The sequence below is a fragment of the Erinaceus europaeus genome, chromosome 2, assembly GCF_950295315.1.
Source record: "Erinaceus europaeus chromosome 2, mEriEur2.1, whole genome shotgun sequence".
Lineage (NCBI taxonomy): Eukaryota > Metazoa > Chordata > Mammalia > Eulipotyphla > Erinaceidae > Erinaceus > Erinaceus europaeus.
The window spans coordinates 3,748,790-3,762,042 of NC_080163.1; the positions used below are offsets into that span (position 1 = coordinate 3,748,790).

General features: G+C 54.6%; 1 protein-coding gene across 6 annotated transcripts in view; it reads left to right on the forward strand.

Annotated features, from left to right (window-relative positions):
- TRPM4 (transient receptor potential cation channel subfamily M member 4) overlaps nucleotides 1-6,588 on the forward strand; it is a 61,913-nt gene extending 55,325 nt beyond the window's left edge. For 4 of the 6 annotated variants that reach the window (XM_060174141.1, XM_060174142.1, XM_060174145.1 and 1 more), the window contains 8 exons: nucleotides 7-139; nucleotides 1,136-1,310; nucleotides 2,059-2,236; nucleotides 5,063-5,256; nucleotides 5,531-5,663; nucleotides 5,853-5,925; nucleotides 6,012-6,117; nucleotides 6,324-6,588. In XM_060174141.1, the coding sequence (XP_060030124.1) occupies nucleotides 7-139; nucleotides 1,136-1,310; nucleotides 2,059-2,236; nucleotides 5,063-5,256; nucleotides 5,531-5,663; nucleotides 5,853-5,925; nucleotides 6,012-6,117; nucleotides 6,324-6,328 (997 nt within the window). In that variant the 3' untranslated portion in view covers nucleotides 6,329-6,588. Of the gene's footprint in view, nucleotides 1-6; nucleotides 140-1,135; nucleotides 1,311-2,058; nucleotides 2,237-5,062; nucleotides 5,257-5,530; nucleotides 5,664-5,852; nucleotides 5,926-6,011; nucleotides 6,118-6,323 lie in introns of those variants that run through there. The other 2 variants (XR_009545229.1, XM_060174148.1) reach the window with 2 other exon arrangements.
- The last annotated feature ends 6,665 nt before the right edge of the window (nucleotides 6,589-13,253 follow it).

Consider the following 13,253-nt stretch of genomic DNA (forward strand, 5'->3'; position numbering starts at 1 on the left):
CTGCAGGCTGAGCCCGGGCTTGTATGACCTGGGCCAGGCTGTCCTCTGCCTCGACTTCATGGTCTTCACGCTGCGGCTGCTGCACATCTTCACCGTCAACAAACAGCTGGGCCCCAAGATCGTCATCGTGAACAAGATGGTAAGGGGCGGGGCCGACGAGAATGGGCGGGGCGGGGCGAGACGCGGTGGGTGGGGCCAGAGAGGGAGGGGCGGGGCTTGGTGGAGAAGGGCGTGGTCTCACCACATGTGGGTGGATGGGGCGGGACCAGAGGGAAGGGGCGGGGCGACATGCGGTGCACGGAGGGGCGGGGCTTGCATGGAGGGGCGGGGCTGGGGCCGAAGGGAGGAGCCATGCGACATGCGGTGCACGGAGGGGCGGGGCTTTCGTGGAGGGGCGGGGCTGGGGCCGAAGGGAGGAGCCGTGCGACATGCGGTGCACGGAGGGGCGGGGCTTTCGTGGAGGGGCGGGGCTGGGGCCGAAGGGAGGAGCCGTGCGACATGCGGTGCACGGAGGGGCGGGGCTTTCGTGGAGGGGCGGGGCTGGGGCCGAAGGGAGGAGCCGTGCGACATGCGGTGCACGGAGGGGCGGGGCTTGCGTGGAGGGGCGGGGCTGGGGCCGAAGGGAGGAGCCGTGCGACATGCGGTGCACGGAGGGGCGGGGCTTTCGTGGAGGGGCGGGGCTGGGGCCGAAGGGAGGAGCCGTGCGACATGCGGTGCACGGAGGGGCGGGGCTTTCGTGGAGGGGCGGGGCTGGGGCCGAAGGGAGGAGCCGTGCGACATGCGGTGCACGGAGGGGCGGGGCTTGCGTGGAGGGGCGGGGCTGGGGCCGAAGGGAGGAGCCGTGCGACATGCGGTGCACGGAGGGGCGGGGCTTGCGTGGAGGGGCGGGGCTGGGGCCGAAGGGAGGAGCCGTGCGACATGCGGTGCACGGAGGGGCGGGGCTTGCGTGGAGGGGCGGGGCTGGGGCCAAAGGGAGGAGCCGTGCGACATGCGGTGCACGGAGGGGCGGGGCTTGCGTGGAGGGGCGGGGCTGGGGAGAAGGGCGGAGTCAGGACCCTCTGCTGCCCCTGCGGGTGGCGGCGGGCCTCTGTCTGGATGCGAGGCTGGACCAGACTGGGGCTCTTCTCTCCCGTAGATGAAGGATGTCTTCTTCTTCCTCTTCTTCCTGGGTGTGTGGCTGGTGGCCTACGGGGTGGCCACAGAGGGGCTGCTGAGGCCCCGAGAACGGGACCTCACGAGTATCCTGCGCCGGGTCTTCTACCGACCCTACCTGCAGATCTTCGGGCAGATCCCCCAGGATGAGATGGATGGTGAGGAGGCGTCTCACCGAGCGTGCTCACTCTGGGACTCGGTCCCCACCTCTCTGTCTCTCTCTCTGGGCTTCTGTCTCCCTCTCTCAGTCTCTGGGTCTCTGTCTCTCCCCCGTCTCTGGGTCTCTGTCTCCCTCCCTCTCTCTCTCTTAATCTCTTATCCCCCTCTCTCTGGGTCTCTGTCTCCCTCCCTCTGTCTGGGCCTCTGTCTGTCTCTCTCTCAGGGTCTCTGCCCCCCTCTTTTTTTTGCCTCCAGAGTTATTGCTGGAGCTCAGTGCCTGCACCATGAATCCACTGCTCCTGGAGGCCATCCCCCCCCTTTTGTTGCCCTTGTTGTTGTAATTATTGTTGTTTTTGATGTCATCATTGTTGGATAGGACAGAGAGAAATGGAGAGAGGAGGGGAAGACAGAGAGGGGGAGAGAAAGACAGACACCTGCAGACCTGCTTCACCGCCTGGGAAGCGACTCCCCTGCAGGTGGGGAGCTGGGGGCTGGAACCGGGATCCTTACGCCGGTCCTTGCTTTGCACTTAACCCGCTGCGCTCCCGCTGCGCTGCGCTACCGCCCGACCACCCCCCCCATCTGGGTTCCTGTCCCCCTCTCTTGTCTGGGTCTCTGCCCCCTTCTCTCTTATCTGAGTTCCTGTCTCTCTCTTTTCTCTGGGTCTCTGTCTCTGTCTGTCTCTCTGGGCCCTTACTGGGTCTTCTCAGCATCACTGGCCGCATCTCTGTGGGTCTCCCTCTGCAGTGACCTTAATGAAGTTCAGAAACGGCTCGTGGGACCACGGCTCCTGGGCATGCCCCAGCGAGACAGAGGAGAGTGCCTGTGTCTCCCTCTACGCCAACTGGCTGGTGGTGCTGCTGCTCATCATCTTCCTGCTGGTGGCCAACATCCTGCTGCTCAACCTGCTCATCGCCATGTTCAGGTGAGGCCCAGCGGCTTTGCTCAGCTCGCCCTTGACCTCAGCACGACCTTTGGCCCCAGAACCCGAGCTACTCAGGTCTATTTTGAGTCCCTGATCTCAGCCTCTTGTGGAATTCAGATCTGGGCTGGTGGCCTGAGAGCTCACTAGGAAGGGCGAGTACCTTGATATCTGTGTGGCCCAGCCCCCAGTTCAAACCCGGCACCATACAGGAGAACCCCGGCATCAAGGGAAACCCCAGTGCTCTGGGGTCTCTCTCTGTCCCTCCTGTGTGCTCCTCCACCCTGTCTCTCCCTGTCAGAATAAAACAAGTCATTCCAGGAGTGGGGAAGGTGGATACATGCAAGACTCTGGTTCTGCCAACAAACGTAATAAAGAGAAATTTTAAATACCCAGCAACCCAGATGTGGTGTACCAAGTAGAGTGCAGGACTTGCAGGCACCAGGCCCCAAGCTTCATCTCTTGCCTGTATGTGCCAGAGCAATGCTCCAGTTCCACATGCCCCGTCATCAATAAATCAATCTTAAAAAAAAAAGTGGTCCAGGAGGTGGCACAGTCGATGAAGGATTAGACTCTAATGCTTGAGGTCCTGAGTTCAATCCCTGGCAGCACATGTACCAGAGTGATGTCTGGTTCTTTCTCTCTCTATTCCTGTCTTTCTCATTAATAAATAAATAAAAACTTTAAAAAAAAAAGTAGGGAGTCAGGCGGTAGCGCAGCGGGTTAAGCACACGTGGCACAAAGCGCAAAGACCGGTCTAAGGATCCGGTTCGAGCCCCCGGCTCCCCACCTGCAGGGGAGTCGCTTCACAGGCGGTGAAGCAGGTCTGCAGGTGTCTGTCTTTCTCTCCCCCTCACTGTCTTCCCCTCTTCTCTCCATTTCTCTCTGTCCTGTCCAACAACGATGACATCAAGAACACAAACAATAATAAATACAACAACAGTCAAAAACAACAAGGGCAACAAAAGGGGAAAATAAATAAGTAAATAAATATTAAAAAAAAAGTGGGAGCCAGGAGGTGGCGCTCCTGGCTAAGTGCACACACGACAGGGCACAAGGACCTGGGTTTAAGCCCCTGGTCCTCACCTGCTGGGGGAAAGCTTCACAAGTGGTCTCTTTCCCCTCTATCTTCTCCCCCTCCTCTCTCAATTTCTCTGTCTCTAACCAATAATAAATACATATAATTTTTTTAAAAAGTTTTTTTAAATATGGGTTTGCATCCTACAAGGCGATACAGTCGTTCTGATTTCTCCACTCCCTGCTGTCAATTGTTGTTATTCTTTCAAGATTCATTCAGTCATTTGATAATGATTTGATAATAACATCACTCAGGCACACTCGATGCCAGGGTCCAGCTCAGGATCTCACACCTGCATGTCGGGAACTCCACCCCCTGCACAACTTCCCAAGCCACAACTGTTATTTTTATTTAAAAAGAAAAAAAATGACAGCCATCCTACGTACGGGGTACCGACTGGCATTTCACTGTGACTTGGATCACTGTTTCCCTAACGATTAATGATGCCGAGCATACTTCTCAAACTTACTGTCTTTCTGAAAAGTTTTATTTGTTTGTTTATTTGAGGGGGAACAAGAGCACTGCCCAACTCTCCCACATCATGGTGCAAAGGCCCTGCTGGGCCATACACGGTGCAAGTCCTGTCCTTTGACACTGAGCTATGTTGTGACCCAGTGCCACTTCTTCCATTTCTGTGACTTTTATTTAACTTCTGATTCTTGTCTTGTCGCGTTGGCTAGAGCAGCTGTGGTGTAAGCGGGCCTCTCTGTCCTCCTCACCTGAGGGCACTGTGTTGAGCCTCTCTTGCACCTTCTGTTCGCTGTAGGTTTTCATGTTAGTGAACTTTGCTCTTTTCCTACTTTTTGAGTTTGTTTTAGTCATGAAAAAGTATGTTTTTGTCAAATCCCTTTTCTGTGTCTCAGTATTTAGTTAAGATGATCAAGTGTTTTTGTTTGTTCATTTTCCCCTCTCCTCATTAACGTGGCACATGGCATGGACTGACTTTGTATGTTGAACCATCCTTGAATTCCTGGGGTAAATCCCACTTGCTCAGAGTGTATAATGCTTTAAATATGTGACAGTTTTATTTTCTAAGATTTTTTGATGCCTTTTGCATATGTGTATGTGTGTGATGTGGTACTGTCTATATTTTCCTTTTCTTTTTAAAACTTATTTCCTTATGTTATCTTATTTTTTATTTTATTATTGGATAGAGAAAAATTTAGGGAGGGGAAGGTAGAGAGGTAGAGAGACAGAGAGACACCTGCAGCCCTGCTTCACCTCTCGTGAAGCTTTCCCCCTGCAGGAGGGGCCCTGGGGCTTGAACCTGGGTCCTTGTGCACTGTAATGTGTGTGCTTAACCAGGTGTGCCACTGTCTGGCCCCTGTCTGTCATTGTCTTTCCTTCTTTATTTATTGCCCTTTTCCCTTGTTAGCACCTGTTTCTTGTATGTATGATTTCACATCTTTGGGCTTCTGCAGACTGCTATGTCACCAGCCCATTTGGGGAAATTTTTGATTGATGATGGAATCATTGTTCTGCTAATAGTTCTTCTAGACCACCTGCTTCGAAGGGTTTGTTCCTTTCATCTGGGTGATGAGGTCCTTTAACGTGTTGGAATACAATTGCGGGGGGGGGGGTACTGATAGAAGAAGCCTCGTTATTTCTGTAAGGCCCCATTTTTATTTATTTATTTTCTACTTGAGCCCGAGCCTCACCTCTTAACCCAAGCTCCTGTCATAACCTCTGACCTTATTGCCCCCTGCTGCCTGACCTCGCTGACCCTGACCTCTGGCCCTATCCTCCTCCAGCTACACCTTCAGCAAGGTGCAGGGCAACAGCGACCTCTACTGGAAGGCGCAGCGCTACAGCCTCATCCGGGAATTCCACTCCCGGCCCGCGCTGGCCCCGCCCTTGATCGTTATCTCCCACGTGCGCCTCCTCCTCCGCCATTGGCACCGACGTCGCACCAGCATGCCCTCCTCCCCAGTCATCCAGCATTTCCGTGAGAGCCAGCCTGCGACTTTAAAAAAAAAAAACAATAAATTAAAAGGAGAAACATGGCGGGGGCGGGAAGTGGAGAGGAAGCAGGATGCGCCAGGGGGCGGTGCTTACAGCGCAAGGGGCGTGGCTTAGGTGGGCGTGGTCGGGGAGCGCAAGGGGCTGGTTCTACGGGGCGTGGTCTCTAGTGGGCGTGTCTCCAGGAGGCCCAATGGGAGCTCGGCGTGCGGGGGCGTGGCGCGTTGGGGCGTGGTTTCACGTCCTGGCCCCGCCCCCAGGCGTCTACCTCTCCAAGGAAGGGGAGCGGAGGCTGCTGACCTGGGAGTCGGTGCAGAAGGAGAATTTCCTGTTGGCGCGGGCCCGGGACAAGCGGGAGAGTGACTCTGAGCGCCTGAAGCGCACCTCGCAGAAGTGAGGACGGGGTTTGAGGAGGGCCTGTGACTGCAGAGCTGGGGGCTTGCGAAGGGCCCAGGCAGGGGCAGAGACTGGGCGGGGGTGGGGTGGGGGTGTGTCCTGGGAAGCCGAGTTCTGGGGTCCTCCCAGGGGACGTGGTCTCTGAGCTGCTGTCACTGGCCTGATGCCCCCACCCCCCACCCCCAGGGTGGACACAGCGCTGAGACATCTGAAGCAGATCCGGGATTACGAGCAGCGACTGAAGGGGCTAGAGCAGGAGGTGAGGACCCCAGGCCAGGCTGGGGGGGGGGGGGCAGCGCTAGGGGAGGTTCCGATCCAGCGGGCTGATGTCCCCTCGCTCGCCAGGTCCAGCACTGCAGCCGTGTCCTGGGCTGGGTGGCCGAGGCCCTGAGCCGCTCTCCGATGCTGCCCCCTGGGGGGCTGCCACCCCCAGCCCCTCCTCGGCCCAGAGGTCAGTGTGGAGGGGCCGCCTGTGTGTGTGTCGGGTCTCCGTCGCCGTCTGTGCTCCCTGGGCCACTCTTTGTCCTTGGGGGTCTCTGTCTGTGGGCCCGCCATGCCTTTTCTCTCTCCATTTTCCGGCCTCCTTTTTTAAAATTTTAATTTAATTTAATTTTTTTTTGACCCTTTCCATCCTGTTCTCTCTCCCCCTTCCCGCAGATTGAGCCTTGCTGCTAGGACTCAAGGAACAACCACTGTCGGTGGGATACCCGGGTCCCAGAGTGAGACCCGCAGCCCCCGACTCCTGGTGACCCCCGTGCCTGCGGGTTGCCAGGCATCTGGGCCACTGTTGGGACCACGGGAGCCGGCCGCCCCAGACTTTGGGGGCGCAGGTGGGGCCCCTCTGAAGGCTCCTGGGGGCCGAGAGCCTCACACCACAATAGTCCAGCTCCCCACACTGGGGAAATAAAGCCATTTGAGAGGAGTGGGGTCCGGGTGCTGCGCTGCTGGGGGACTGATGGGTGGCCGAGTCCTTTGGGGTTGGGGCTGCAGCTGGAGTGGGGGAGGTGGGCTTGCTTGGTACGTCTGGGGTCTACTCTGGGCCTCGCGGGCAGTTGCTGGGGCTTCCCCATTTCAGACCAACTTTATTACTTTCTCAATCGTTTCGTTTTGTTTTGTTGCCTCCAGGGTCACTGCTCCTGGCAGCCATTTCTTTTCTTTTTTTTTTTTTTACTTTTTCATTTTATTCAACATGACAGAGAAATTGAGAGTGGAGGGGAAGATAGAAAGGGAGAAAGAAGCACAAACTGCAGACAGACCTTGTCACCACTTGTGAAGTGTCCCTGCAAGTGGGCAGCCGGGCTCAAACCCGGGTCTTTGAGCATAGTACGCTGTGTGCTTGGTCTGTTGTGCCCCCATCAGCCTCAGTAGATTTTATTTATAAATCAGAAAGATGAGAGAGAGAGAGAGAGAGAAAACACGAGCATCACTTTGGCAGAGGCACTGCCCAGAACTGAACTTGGGGCCTCATGTTTGATGGATAGACGATGCCTTATCCAACTGTGGAACACCTCCTGGACCACCAGGCCAACTTCTTGAGAAAGAGAGAACGAGAGAAGAATACAGTGGCATCCTGGCTTCCTGCAGCATGGCTGGGGGTGGGCTCAAACAGCCTCGCAGACCCACTGGCCCGGCCGGCCCCACTGTTCCTGTCTGACTCAGTAGTCTCCCTTCAGTGGACGAGAACGCCAACCATCTGTGCCCCCTGCCTGCCCCCCCCCCCCCCCCCCAGTGTCTCTGTTCCAAAGGAGAGAGGAGTCTGGCAAGAGGCAAGTGGTTTCCTGGGTGGGGAGGGGAGGCGGGCGCTCTCCACATCTGCTCTGGTCCAGGGGGGAGCAGACGCTGTAAGTCTGAGTAGTTAACTGCATATGTGTCTTTAAAAAGTCTAATCAGGGGGAAATTGCAGGCCACGCACAGGCACAATTGAGGCAAATAAGCATCATTATGCAGGCAGCTTAACTAAACAACCCACAACAAACTAAGCTGGTAATGACAAGGCAGAATGCTGGGCGACTCCTCCTCCTGGAGAAAGCCACGTGCAGTGCAGACAGAGGCTCCAGCCGCCAGCGGCCTCCTCCCCCCCCCTGCTGGAGGCTTTCCAGCCCTTCCTGCTCCGCTCTGGGTGCACAGTCGCCTTGGAGCTCTGCCCAGTGGCTCGGGGTCGCGCGGCAACCAGCCGTCTCCGGAAAACACCGGCTTCCTTCACGCTGACAGAGTCACGGTGCCCAGGGAGGCGACCTCAGCCAACACCCAGACTCCTGAATCCGCGTGACTGCCAGATGGGGGTGGCGCTGAGAAGAGAGTGGGAGCAAGGGGCTGGCGGGGGAGCTCCTGAGGCTAATGCGCCTGCTTGGCCCCCCTGTCACAATGGAGGAGCTGGGGTGCTGTGCTGTCATTCCCCGTGTCTCCCTGAAAATGTCATCCTAGAGCAGCAAAACCCCAGGGGAGACAACAGGAAAACCAGCAAAAAAATCAACCACTCAGAGAAGAGGGACAGATACACCCAGTGACTCACATAAGGCCCCCCAGCTAGAAAGTGTCTGGGGAGGCAGCACGGTGGTTCTCTCAGGCCTTGAGGCTCTGAGGTCCCAGGTTCAAGCTCCAGCACCATCAGCCAGAGCTGAGCAGTGCTCTGGAGAAATAAATAAAATGAAAACAAATGTTAAATAAAAGACGAGGTGGCACAGTGGATAAAGCATTGGATTCTCAAGCATGAGGTCCTGAGTTCGATCCCCGGCAGCACATGTACCAGAGTGATGTCTGGTTCTTTCTCTCCCATCTTTCTCGTGAATAAATAAATAAAAAGAGAAAAAAGTCAAATGTAGGGAGTCGGGCGGTAGCACAGTGGGTTAAGTGCACGTGGCAAAAAAATGCAAGGACCAGCGTAAGGATCCCGGTTCGAGCCCCAGATCCCCACCTGCAGGGGAGTCGCTTCACAGGTGGTGAAGCAGGACTGCAGGTGTCTGTCTTTCTCTCCTTCTCTCTCTCTTCCCCTCCTCTCTCCATTTCTCTCTGTCCTATCCAATAAGAATGACATCAGTAACCACAACAAAGTTAAACAACAAAACAAAAAAGGGAAAATAAATATAAAAATTTTTTAAAAAGTTGAATATGAGTGGCTGGGTCGTGGCACAGTGGCTAAATCATTGAACATAAAAGCCTGAGGTCTCGAGTTCAATCTCCAGCGTCACATGTGCCGGACAGAGTGCCGGGGAGAACTGAGCTGGCGGACACGAGACTTGCCTGCCTGGGCCTCCTGGTTCAGTTCTCAGCACTGCACACACCAGCGAGGTACTCTGGTTTCCGGTTTCCTTCATTCTCTTCATATAAAATAAATTTACTAGGGGCCAGGCAGTGTCACACCTGGTTAAGCACACACTATATAGTGTACAAGGACCCGGGTTCAAGTCCCTGGCCCCCATCAACAGGGGAAAGCTTCACAAGTGGTAAAGTGGGTCTGCGGGTGTCTCCCTCTCTTTCCCTCTCTGTCTCCTTCCCTTTCAATTTCTCTGTCTATCCAATAATAAATAAGTTTACCTTGTGATAGATGCTTTCTTTGCCCCTGGTGCCTTCTCATGAGTGAGACCTCAACCCCCTCCCTCACCCTGAAGCTTGTTTATTTATTTAATATTTTTAATTTTATTTATTTTCTCTTTTGTTGCCCTTGTTTTTATTGTTGTTGTAGTTACTGTTGTTATTGATGTCGTCATTGTTGGACAGGACAGAGAGAAATGGAGAGAGGAGAAGAAGACAGAGAGGGGGAGAGCAAGACAGACACCTGCAGACCTGCTTCACCGCCTGGGAAGCGACTCCCCTGCAGGTGGGGAGCCGGGGGCTCGAACCGGGATCCTGACGCCGGTCCTTGCGCTTCGCACCACAGGCTGTGCTACCGCTCAACTCCCGAAGCTTATTTATTTTTAAAGATTTATCTATGCATTATATTTTATTTTATTTAGATGTTGGCTAGAGCGTGAGAGAAATTGAGAGGGAAGTGGGAGATAGACACTCACAGCTCTGCTCATGCTGGTGGGGACCGGGGGTTTGAGCCCAGGTCCCCGTGCACTGTGACAGGCATGCTGTACTGGGCGTGTCACCGCCTGGCCCCTACACGAGCGAGGACACAGACAGACAGGAGCCACAGCGGCACACCAGAGTGTGCAGTGCTGGGGATCGAACCAGGAGCCTCAGGCACAAGAGTCCAACACTCTGCCATCTGGGCCACTTCCTCCACCGCCCTGCAGTCCCTGAATACAGCTGACATCCCGGCAGCCACAGTCGGGGCACCTGTTTCTTCCTCCCCAGGCCGACACACATTTTCTTCAGGTTTGGGGGGTGCTGGGAAGTGGTATCTCACTGTAGGTGACATCTGCATCTCTGTCCCTCTCTGAGCCCAAGGACAATGGAGGGGCAGGCGGTGGTGCACCTGGTTGAGCTCACATGTTATATAGTGTGTAAGGACCTGGGTTCAAGCCCCGACCCCCACCTATGAGGGGGGTGTGTCATGACGGGTAAAGCAGTGCTGCAGGTGTCGCTCTGTCTCCCCTTCCCTTTCAGTGTCTCTCTTGTCTCTATCTGAAATAAATACATAAATCAATAAGTAAATAAGTCTGGATGGGCCTTGAAGCCCATCAACAGGAGGGCCCAGTTGATCACACACGTCTCTCGCGTAAGGACCCTGCATAGCCATCATGCTGTCCCTCCAGCCCAGACTGTGTTGTTTCTAGCTCAGACAGAAACAGGAGACACGACGGTGCCACTCTGTATGTCATTCATGGAGCTTTCCCTGTGCTGCGGGTGGTGGGTCCATGTGTCCTTGTGTCTGTGTGTCTGTGGGGGTGGGGGTGGGTGGGTGGGGAGGTCAACTTCGAATTTTACTTTTCTTGTTGCTGGGACTTTGCTCCCGGAGGCCATTTTTCCCATTTTGTTGCCCTTGTTGTTGCACTTGTTGTAGTTGTTATTGTTGTCATAGCTGTTGTCGTTGTTGGATAGGACAGAGAGAAATGGAGAGAGGAGGGGAAGACAGAGAGGGGGAGAGAAAGACAGACACCTGCAGACCTGCCTCACCGCCTGTGAAGCGACTCCCCTGCAGGTGGGGAGCCGGGGGCTCGAACCGGGATCCTTCAGCTGGTCCTTGTGCTTTGCGCCACCTCGCTTAACCCGCCCCTAACTGAGCTATCTTGACGACCCAATTTATTCATTTTTTTTTTATTTGATAGCTCAGAGAGAAATCAAGAGGAGAGGGGTGAGAAAGAGAGAGAGAGAGAGAGATTAAGAGAGAGAGAGCACGGGAGTCGGGCTGTAGCGCAGCGGGTTAAGCGCAGGTGGCGCAAAGCACAAGGACCGGCAGAAGGATCCCGGTTCGAGCCCCGGCTCCCCACCTGCAGGGGAGTCGCTTCACAGGCGGTGAAGCAGGTCTGCAGGTGTCTGTCTTTCTCTCCTCCTCTCTGTCTTCCCCTCCTCTCTCCATTTCTCTCTGTCCTATCCAACAACGACAACAATAATAATAACTACAATAATAAAACAAGGGCAACAAAAGGGAATAAATAAATAAAATAAATATTTTTAAAAAAGAGAGAGAGAGAGCGCGCTAGCTGCAGTCCAGCTTCATCAATCACCCCGCCCCGCCCCGCCCCGCGGGTGAGGACTGCGGTCTCGAAACCGAGTCTTGGCGGTGCTGTCACCCACTGAGCTCAGCGAGCTCCTGCCAGGCTGGACCAGGCCCTGGGCGCAAGGGGCCTGTTCCCGGCACAGCAGCGCCACCTAGCGGCTCCGGCCGGCACTGCGCCTCGCCGGGGAAAGGCAAGTTCATGGGTGCTGGCGATTTCATTAGTATTAGAATTCTTAGTAGTATTTAGCATTAGTAGTAGTATTTAGTAGTAGTATTTAGTAGTAGTATTCTTTTAGCAGAGCCGTTCACTGCTCCCCAGCTGACTTTTTCATTCAGAGACACGGGGGGGGGGGGGATAAAGAGAGAGAGAGAGAGAGAGAGAGAGAGAGGGGCCGGGTCCAGGACTCCCCAGAGCGATGCTGCAGCCACGCGGGGCTGGTGCCTCACCCGCTGAGCTGTCTCTGGCCCCTGAGTGAGCCTGCGATGGGTTTTCAGGGTGGTGTGAATTCCTTCCCACAAGCCTTGAGTGGCCATACTGGGAACCAGGCCAATAAAAATCATTTCTGGGGGTCGGGCAGGAGCGCAGCGCGTTAGGCGCATGTGGCGCAAAGCGCAGGGACCGGCATAAGGATCCCGGTTCGAGCCCCCGGCTCCCCACCTGCAGGGGAGTCGCTTCCCAGGCGGTGAAGCAGGTCTGCAGGTGTCTGTCTGTCTCTCCCCCTCTCTGCCTTCCCCTCCTCTCTCCATTTCTCTCTGTCCTATCCAACAACGATGGACATCATCAACAATAATAACCGCAACGAGGCTACAGCAACAAGGGCAACAAAAGGAGAAAAAAATGGCCTCCAGGAGCGGTGGATTCATGGCGCAGGCACCGAGCCCAGCAATAACCCTGGAGGAAAAATATCATTTCTGTTTTCTGTCCCGCTAAACATGGATTTACTTAGGAGAGAGCCAGGAAGCTCGCACCCCCACCCGGGCGGGGGCAGGTCAGCGGGAGCCCGACACCACCTGCGGCCGTGACTTCAGTGCCGGCCCCAGACATCACCTCACGCGAGGACCCGGGTTCAAGGCCCTGGTCCCACCTGCAGGGGAGAAGCTTCCTGAGCAGTGTATCCACTTTATCACAGAGAACATTGGTATTGAGAACAAAGACAGTGAAGGAGAGAGAGGGAGAGAGAGAGACATGGAGAGGGAGAGGGAGGGGGAGGGAGAGGAAGAGAGGCAGGCAGGCAGGCAGGCAGGCAGGCAATCTGGGAGGTAACACAGTGGAGAAAGCTTGGGACTCTGAAGCGAGGGGCTCTGAGTTCAACCCCCAGTGTCGCATGTACCACAGCGAGCTTCCTGACTCTCTCCTAAGTAAATCAGTCTTTTTTTTTTTTTTCATTTTTTCATTTTTAAAAATTTATTTCTTTATTGGGGAATTAATGTTTTACATTCAACAGTAAATACAATAATTTGTACATGCATAACATTCCCCAGTTTCCCATTTAACAATACAACCCCCACTATGTCATTTATCATCTTTCATGGACCTGTATTCTCCCCACCCAGCCACCCCAGAGTCTTTTACTTGGGTGCCATATGCCAATTCCATTTCAGGTTCTACTTGTGTTTTCTTTTCTGATCTTGTTTTTCAACTTCTGCCTGAGAGTGACATCATCCCATATTCATCCTTCTGTTTCTGACTTATTTCACTCAACATGATTTTTTCAAGGTCCATCCAAGATCGGCTGAAAACGGTGAAGTCACCATTTTTTACAGCTGAGTAGTATTCCATTGTGTATATAGACCACAACTTGCTCAGCCACTCATCTGTTGTTGGACACCTGGGTTGCTTCCAGGTTTTGGCTATTACACATTGTGCTGCCAAGAACATATGTGTACACAGACTTTTTTGGGTGGGTGTGTTGGGTTCCTTAGGATATATCCCCAGGAGAGGAATTGCAGGATCATAGGGTAGGTCCATTTGTATCCTTCTG